General features: G+C 42.5%; 1 protein-coding gene across 4 annotated transcripts in view; it reads right to left on the reverse strand.

Moving 5' to 3' along the window:
* Positions 1 to 7,723: 7,723 nt before the first annotated feature.
* Positions 7,724 to 9,610, reverse strand: part of CD160 (CD160 molecule) — a 25,526-nt gene continuing 23,639 nt past the window's right edge. For 2 of the 4 annotated variants that reach the window (XM_017875021.1, XM_017875024.1), the window contains exon 5: positions 7,724 to 8,302. In XM_017875021.1, coding sequence (XP_017730510.1) covers positions 8,151 to 8,302 — 152 coding nt within the window. In that variant the 3' untranslated portion in view covers positions 7,724 to 8,150. Of the gene's footprint in view, positions 8,393 to 9,610 lie in introns of all 4 variants that reach the window. The other 2 variants (XM_017875028.1, XM_017875031.1) reach the window with 1 other exon arrangement.

Genomic DNA, 9,610 nt, shown 5'->3' on the forward strand with positions numbered 1-9,610 from the left:
GAAAAGTGGTTCATCATTGTGTGCTTTGGTTTTCTTAATTTTTGTTTGTTTTTTTGAGACAGAGTCTTGCTCTGTTGCCTAGGCTGGAATGCAGTGGTGCGATCTCGGCTCACTGCAACCTCTGCCTCCCAAGTTCAAGCGATTCTCCTGCCTCAGCCTCCCGAGTAGCTGGGACTACAGGTGCTTGTCACCATGCCCAGCTAATTTTTTGTATTTTTAGTAGAGATTGGGGTTTCACTATGTTAGCCAAGATGGTCTCAATCTCCTGACCTTGTGCTCTGCCCACCTCAGCCTCCCAAAGTGCTGGCATTACAGGTGTGAGCCACTGCGCCTGGCGTCTTACTTTAATTTTTAAAGACTACTTCAGTTGATGTAGTTTCCCCAGAAACCTACATAACATATATTGGGAGCCTTATGTTGGTAGGAATCTGATTCCTATTCCTTTTTGGGAATGAGTTGGGCAGCATACAGGCACAGAAAGACAGATGTTTGAGATCTTTGCCTCTGAGATTTTAAAAAATGATTCCTGCCAGGTGCTGTGGCTCACACCTTTAATTTCACCACTTTGGGAGGCCGAGGCAGGCGGATCACAAGGTTAAGAGATCGAGACCAGCCTGACCACTGACCAACATGGAGAAACCCTGTCTCTACTAAAAATACAAAATTAGCTGGCCGTGGTGACGCATGCCTGTAGTCCCAGCTACTTGGGAGGCTGAGGCAGGCCAATCACTTGAACCCGGGAGGCGGAGGTTGTGGTGAGCCAGGATCACACCATCGCACTCTAGTCGGGGCAGCAAGAATGAAACTCCATCTCAAAAAACAAAACAAAACAAAACAAAAAACCCTAACTCACTGATTTTTTTTTTTCTGTCGCCTAGGCTGGAGCACAGTGACACAATCTCAGCTCACCACAGCCTCGACCTCCCAGGCTCAAGTGATCCTCCCACCTCAGCCTCCCAAGTGGCTGGGACTACAGGCATGTGCCACCATGCCTGGGTAATTTTTGTATTTTTATAGAGATAGGGTTTTGCCTTGTTGCCCAGGCTGGTCTCAAACTCCTGGGCTCAAGTGATCTGCCTGCCTCAACCTCTCAAAGTGCTCAACTCATTGTTTACTGTCTTTTTTCCTAGTAATCTTAAAATAATTTGCCTCACAGAAATAGAGGCAGTGAGCGTCTGCAGCCAGTTCACTGTTTTTGGTAATTCATTGGTCTTCAGGAGTTAAGATTTTACATTGTCACATTTTAATTTTTAAGCCTATTTTTCATCTCTGAAACTTTCCTTTTCTGCTTGGTTCTCTGGCTATACTTGGACTCAAACTGATCAGTGTGATCATGTCCAAAACAGCTTGGCCTGGGAGAGGTAGGCCTTATTTTTTCAGCCTAGTAGCGTCACATGCACATGCTCTTTGTAGCATTCAAGTGTTTAACATTGAATACAGTAAGGTCAAGAATGTTGTTGAAACTTCAAGGTCTCAAAAGGAAATGATGGGGACATAGAACAACTATTGGTGTACCAAAAAAAGGTACAGAGGGGCACCATTTGTGTTGTCACATCAGCCTTGTATAGTTTAGAATGATCAGAACAAAAACACCACTCTTTAGTGGGTCTCTTTCTTGGCTAGGAGTCTTTCCTCAGTTTTTGTTGACTATCATACACTGATTTGTGGGTGACAGAAGGGGGCTAGAGATACTTTTTTCTGTACTTTGGTAGAGGATGAAGGAGTCAGAGAGGGAAAAGAAAAAGTGAGAGAGTGGCCTGCTGAAATAATAGCCTGCCTCTAAAAGTTGTGACCAGAAAGTATGATTCATTTGGGCCCAGAGGGAATAAAATATGTTTTTTCATATATCTCCTGTATTACACCTCTGTAGTGATTATTATTTGGGAAATGAGACCTACTTACTGTGTGTAGCCCCTGAAATGTAGCTTGAGAATACACATTGGTTTTGAATTGGGGAGGAGGATGGAAGGAAATTAGAGGTGTATTATGAATATTTGGCCACTACTTAGATGGAGGAAGGCTGTGTTGAACTTGAGACACATTGCAGTTTTCAAGTATACAATATCAGTTGTCTCAGAAAAATTATGACAGCCTGGACATATTTATCTGCTTGTCAGTGTCTGGAGATGCCAGGAAAGGCAGTTGTAGTTTTACTTACAGCTACAGAACCAATGCCTAGAGAACTAGAAAGGATCTGAGTAGCTTTACAAAGGGTGGAAACAAAGTGCTGGATAGGGATCTACCTTTTTTATGCAGTATAGCAAACAGCATCAGACTAAGTTATATGAAATTTTCTTCATTTTTTTTGCTCTGATGGATAGAGGACGTGAGACTCATTTTGCTGTTTCCCAGACTGTCCCTCTTAATGAATCTATTGTGTTTCTTCTTATAATGGGAGGCACCTCAAATGTCCACGTTAATTTGTGTTGAGGAGTTAGGGTTTTTCAGGAATTTATTCTTATTCTTTTTTTTCTTTTTTTGAGACGGCGTCTCGCTCTGTTGCCCAGGCTGGAGTGCAGTGGCCAGATCTCGGCTCACTGCAAGCTCCGCCTTCCAGGTTTACGCCATTCTCCTGCCTCAGCCTCCCGAGTAGCTGGGACTACAGGTGCCCGCCACCTCGCCCGGCTAGTTTTTTTTTGTATTTTTTAGTAGAGACGGGGTTTCACCGTGTTAGCCAGGATGGTCTTGATCTCCTGACCTCGTGATCCGACCGTCTCAGCCTCCCAAAGTGCTGGGATTACAGGCTTGAGCCACCGCGCCCGGCCTTTATTCTTCTTCTTATTTATTATTTATTTATTTTTTTTTGAGATGGAGTCTCGCTGTGTCACCTAGGCTGGAGTGCAGTGGCACAATCTCAGCTTGCTGCAACCTCTGCCTCCTGGGTTTCAGTGATTCTTCTGCCTTCACCTCCCTGGCAGCTGGGATTACAGGCACCTGCCACCACGCCCAGCTAATTTTTTATGTTTAGTAGAGACAGGATTTTACCATGTTGGCCAGGCTGGTCTTGAACTCTAGATCTACACCTCAGGTGATCTGCCTGCCGTGGCCTCCCAAAGTGCTGGGATTACAGGCGGGAGCCACCAAGCCCAGCCTGAGATGTATTATAAGGAATTGGTTCACACAATTACGGAGTTTGAGAAGTCCCAAGATCTGCAGTGGGCCAGCTAGAGATCCAGGAGAGCTGATGATGTAGTTCCAGTCTGAAAGCCAGCTTTTGGAGACCCTAGAAGAGCTGATGTTTCCATTCCAGTTCAAAGGCAGGAAAAGACTGAGGTCTTAGTTCAAGCAGTCAGGAAGGAGGACTTCTCCCTTACTTGTTCCATTCAGACCTTCAACTGATTGGATGAGGGCCACTTACATTAGGGAGGGCCATGTGCTGTATTCAGTCTGTTGATTGAAATGTTAGTCTCATCCAAAAACACCCTCACAGACACACCCAGAGTACTGTATGACCAAATATCTGGGCATCATGTGGCCTAGTCAAGTTGACACGTAAGATTAACCATCACAACGAGGAAAAACAGAAATGATGCATGTATACAGAGTGCTCCTCATCCCACTTAGGTTTCACCAGGTTAATAATGTGTCTCTCTGAGAAGTGGTTCATCATGTTGGCCAGGCTGGTCTCAAACTCCTGACCTCAGGTGACCCACCCACCTCGGCCTCCCAAAGTGCTGGGATTACAGGCCTGAGCCAGCGCGCCCAGCTGACAGGTGCTTCTTAAATGTTTTCTTTAAGTGGGAATTGGTTCTCAAGTTAGAAGGAAAATTCGAGGGGAAGAACTTGTTTTTTCTCCAACCAGTCTCTGGTTAAATAGTTGTTAGGAAGAACTCCTTGCTTATGTCTTTGTATTGCACATTTTTATGTATGTATATATGTGTAAATATAGATACTTATATACATGTATATGCACATTTCACAATAGAGGAAGAAGGGATATGATGTGCACTGAGGTAAAGTGAGCAGAGTTACAGAAGAGGGCTGGAGCCTCACAGTCTGATTCTCTCATTGTACATAACTGTTAGGATCTTTGTTTCCCTGAGTTCTCTGGTATGTTGGCTTGGGCTGGTACCCTGTTATGCTCTGTGATGAAGGGATTCCCTGGAGGTAAAAACCGAATCATTTCCAAAGGTTGGGAATAAAAGACTTTGAGGAAAGGGTGTTCATCATCCATTGCTTCTATATTATAATCAGTTGAACTATAATACAGTTATCTATTGCTTTTTTTAAAAAAATTTTTCTGACATTATTGAGACCAAATGGAATAATTCATGACCTGCATGCTTCAGCTTCTTTCTCCCTGGTTTCCAGGTGCTATTCCCTCAAGAAATACAAATTAAATATATCCATCTTAATAAATCAGGAGGGAAGCATAGTCTGAGTCTGTTTTAAATGACAACAACAAAACAGCTTTGGGACTTAAGAAGTGGAAGACAGATTTTTATTTTTTTGAGACACAATCTTACTCTTTCACCTAGGCTGGAGTGCAGTGGCATGATCTCAGCCCTCTGCAACCTCCCCGCCCCTGGGTTCAAGCGATTCTCTTGCCTCAGCCTCCCAAATAGCTGGGATTACAGGCACATGCCACCACGCCCGGCTAATTTTTGTATTTTTAGTAGAGACGGGGTTTTGCCATGTTGCCCAGGCTGGTCTCGAACTCCTGACTTCAAGTGATCACCCACCTCGGCGTCCCAAAGTGCTGGGATTACAGGCATGAGCCACCACGCCCAGGTGAGGAGACAGATTTTAAGAGAAGGAGCAGGGCTGGTATCTGAATAGGTATTTGGATGTTAGGAGAAAACCCTTTTTGGCCTCTGTGGTAGAGAGATTGGAAGATAAAAGTGCTGTTTACAAGAATAATCCATCGGAGCTCTGGGGATTGGGGGCGACTTACAGAATAGAATACTCTTGTTGAGAATTTCCTGAATGAATCTCATTTATATTCTGTTGCAGTAAGATGGAGGAAAACTTTGGTGGGATAAGCATCACAAGTGGCTATCCTGTAGGGGGAAATCCTAGCCTGCAATAATGTCAGTGTCTCAGTATTCAGCCGGGGAGCACTGCGCTGCTCCAGGGGTTTAAAATAGAATGCATAGAATACAATGTGTACAACCAGAGATGCTTTCCAGGATCAAAATAGAGCCCTTGTCTGATCCAAATGACATTGTAAGGTTTTGATCTCATACGTGCCACAGACAAGTGCATTATAGGCATTCAACTTTAAGGTTTTATACATGTAAACTTTATGTTTTCCTGCCAAACTACATTTGGTGTCCACAGAAGTGTAGTTTGAATGTTGCCCCTTCTTCCTCTTTCAACCAGAACACTTAGATCTGTGAATCATAGGATGTAAGCTTGTGGTTCTTTACCTTTTCTAATAAGAAATACAATTTTCAAGGTCCAGAAATTATTAGATTCTTGGCTGGGCATGGTGGCTCATGCCTGTAATCTTTGGGAGGCTGAGGCAGGCAGATCACTTGAGGTCAGGAGTTCGAGACCAGCCTGGGCAACACAGTGAAACCCCATGTCTACTAAAAATACAAAACTTAGCCAGGTGTGGTGGCACGCACCTGTAGTCCCAGCTACTCGGGAGACTGAGGAGGGAGAATCGCCTGAACCCAGGAGGCAGAGGTTGTAGTGAGCCAAGATTGTGCCACTGCACTCCAGGGCGACAGAGACCCTGTCTCAAAACAAAAACAAACCCCCAAATTATTAGATTCCCTTCCAGCAACGTGATAGCCATATTATTAGTATTTTTGATTAAAGAATATGTAACAAAAAGCTGCTATGATTTCAGTAAAGCTTTTAAGTCAATGTATCTTTCTTTTTTTTTTTGAGACAGAGTCTTGCTCTGTCGCCCAGGCTGGAGTGCAGTGGCTGGATCTCAGCTCACTGCAAGCTCTGCCTCCCGGGTTCACGCCATTCTCCTGCCTCAGCCTCCCGAGTAGCTGGGACTACAGGCACCCGCCACCGCGCCCGGCTAGTTTTTTGTATTTTTTAGTAGAGACAGGGTTTCACCGTGTTAGCCAGGATGGTCTCGATCTCCTGACCTTGTGATCCGCCTGTCTCGGCCTCCCAAAGTGCTGGGATTACAGGCTTGAGCCACCATGCCCGGCCTAAATCAATGTATCTTTATTAGTCACACCAGAATTTACATCCAATTGAAATGTATATACAAATACTTGAAAGATACTTATTCAGGCTGAAGGTTATGCTATATAGATTCCTTCTAATAACCTCATGGCCTCACAGAGGTTCAAAACCATGGTTGTGAATCACTCACGTAGACTGGGACTAAGATGTGTGTCCAGAAAACTACCTGTTATGCATGGAAATTTGTAGGCTTATTTGAAGTCAGTTTATCAACACATTTTGGAAGCCAAGACACAAGTATTTTAAATTTCTGTTTAACCAAGTATTGAGAGATAAGCAGAGTAAATAACTCTTAAGAAGCAAAACTCAGTTGGTATGTACAAAGTATGATTGCTTTGTATGTATTCTGCTTAGTTCGAGTCAGAGCTAGTAATCTAATGCTCTTAAATGTCTTCATAAACTTGGGCAGTGATCATGTTTCCTTTCTGTGATTATGTGTCACAGATTTTTATATGTGGACTATAATTAGTATAGTACAATGGCTGAAACCTTTCCTATAGTTGGATATATCTTCTTTCTGAGACTTCCAATGATTGTATAATGTTGAGTAGCTCCAGAAGATTCTTTGAATAGTAAAAACAAAAGACATCTCTACCCATGTGAGCTTATTATTTAGTTAGTTAGAAACACAGAACTAACATACATAAAACAGGTAGAGAAAGATTAAGATGAATGTGATATAATGGAGAAAGCTTTGGTGACTTTGGAGTCAGAATTCAAATGGCTCTAGGTTCCAAATCCAGACTCTCATTTGATTCTCAGAACAGTCCTGTGGAAACAGAAGATACAGTTGGCAGTATCCCTTTTTACAGATAGGTAAACAGAAATAGCATCTCAAAACCTCATTTGCACTGGACGTGGTGGCTCACGCCTGTAATCCCAGCACTTTGGGAGGCTGAGGCAGGCGGATCACTTGAGGTCAGGAGTTTGAGACCAGCCTGGCCAACATGGTGAAACCCCGTCTCTACTAAAAACACAAAAATTAACCACGCCTGGTGGTGCATGCCTGTAATCCCAGCTACTTGGGAGGCTGAGGCAGGAGAGTTGCTTGAACCCGGGAGGTGGAGGTTGCAGTGAGCCGAGATCGTGCCACTGTACTCCAGCCTGGGCAACAGAGTGAGACTCCTGTCTCAAAAAAAAAAAAAATTCATTTGCCCAATGACAAATAGCTGGTGTGTTGCAGAGCCAGAATTTGAATCCAGATCTTTTTGACTCTGTGGCTGGTTCTTTTATCTCCATAGGATACAAAATCTAAAATCCTTAGTTTGAGGTTCAAGACTATCGCTAATAAGGGTCTTACTTGTCTACTTCAGCCATATCTCTCTCCGTTGCCACAAACCTTAGCACCCACATTTGGCAGGTCCTTGCCAAGGAGCACAGGTAAAGTGTCTCTTTCCTTTTAATGGCTCACCATGGAGCTGTAGCTAAATTTCTGTGCTCTTACCCCTTTATTCATATAGTTCCTCCTATCAGGAATATCCTGCCCACTCTCTGCTTAACTATGACAATAGGTCATCTGTCCAAAGAGAAAGAAGAGAGTTTGTGGATTTAGAAGAAAAAAGACTGCACATACTGCTATGGGCATTTATTTAAAAAGAGAAATGACCAAAGAGGTTAACAAGTGTTTAGTTGAAGCTGGGCAGTTGTCGTCTGTGGTGCTCCTGGTTTGCACAGATCTTCCTCTTCCCCCAGCAGTGCTGTGTGGATGTTGTTGAATGTTGAGGTCTGTCTGCATTTCCTCATTTTCATGCCAAGTCAGTCACTGGGTCTGGCTTTTTCCTTTCTGTCCTACCTATCTTTGCTTGTTTTCTCTCTCTTTCCTTTACAGTGTTAAATAAAAAATTATTCCCCCAAAATTTGGTGTTCTCATTTTGTTTGACTTATTTTACTATGTTGAGGAGGAGGGAGGAAAAGTTGTTCTGGGGTACAAAAACGCACATATTTATCCAATATTTGAGGACTATACCAGCCACTTTGGTGAAAACTGTTCTGTTTATTTACTGGAGCTTAGGAGGGAAGAAGGCAGGTTTGCTCTGATGGTGAGCAGCAAAGTCAAGGATCACACTGATTTGCCCCAGCTTGTATTTCCACAGATTCTTGGTATATTTAGCGTCTCTTCCCCTATGCCCCGTTGCTTTCTTCTCTGTGCCTGTTGTAATGAGAAACATACTAAGCTAGAGTCAGACTCATCTTGCTGTAGCTTTTTAAAAAAGTTTCTTTTGGCACAAGGCTTACAAAGCTGTAGAAAGAAAAAGAAAGTTTGTATTACTGCCTTATAACTTAGAATAGCAACAAAATACCTGATATAATGAAGTCTGACCTGTCCTGAGATGTGTGTTTGATAGGCCCTCATGACTGTAAAGGGATTGGAAAAGGAAAGTGGGAACTATTTTATGTATTGCACATTACTAAATTAGGGTTGTAATCTTGAGCAAATCTGATTCCGGTGGGAGTGGGAAGGGGGCTAGTCTTTGATCGCTCCTTGCTGGAAGGGACAATCGAAGCAATAGATGCCACTCAAAAAGTTGAGGGTAGGTTTTCCATGTATAGCTCTGAATTGTTGGCATAGTGATAAGACAAGGATATTCACTGAAATTAGCTTCATGAGCTGAGGTACAGAGATCCAGGAAACTCCCTCCTCCTTTTCCCCACATGTAAGCATGATAACTTGATCTATGTGGTGTTTCTGGACCTGAAAAAGCATGTGTACTGTTCTACTGAATACTACCTCTTTCCATAATTCTACTAAGCCTTGAGTTGGGGGAGAAGGATAAAGAAAAGAAAGCTTCTAAGTAGTGTATATTTTCTCGTTTAATCAAATATTGAGCTTTGGTTTTTTCCTTTGGTTAACTTTAAAGCTACTTGAATTGGATACAGGAGAAAACAAAAAATTGGATTAAAAAGCTCATTCTCTTCACCTGAGTGGAAAAGGAAAAAAAGTCCAGATTTTTTTTTTTTTCTCTAGGATGACTTGGGAATCAGAGATAGTAACTGGTAGTAGTTTGTATGGCTAGACTCAATTTACCCTTTAGAATTTTTATTCTAAAATAAAATGTATTTTACTGGTTACAGTAGCCTAACCAAGGGAATTAAAAGTCAATAAAAAATTATGTCTAAATGGTCAGACTCTTTTATATTCATGTTTCCTCCTGAAAACTGGCATAGGCTTAAATTTGGAAGATCCTTATCAAGGATTACGGATAAGGTCTGTTTTCTTTTTGAAATCTGTGTTTCCTTTTGATGACTTGCAGATAAGGGACTGGAATAGGGAATATTTAGGTGGTCCTGTTTCTGGAAAGGGGAGGAGTCAATCTCAGAATGAATGGTGTGGTAAAGGAGGTAAGAGGTGCTTTGCATATAGTAGGTCATTACTGAGTGTAAGGTTTTAGAGTGAGAAGGATCTCTATTAATTGCTGTGACAGGCAACATTTACTCTTTTTTTTTTTTTTTTTTTTTT

Source organism: Rhinopithecus bieti, unplaced genomic scaffold (genome assembly GCF_001698545.2).
Source record: "Rhinopithecus bieti isolate Rb0 unplaced genomic scaffold, ASM169854v2 scaffold_1234, whole genome shotgun sequence".
Classification (NCBI taxonomy): domain Eukaryota; kingdom Metazoa; phylum Chordata; class Mammalia; order Primates; family Cercopithecidae; genus Rhinopithecus; species Rhinopithecus bieti.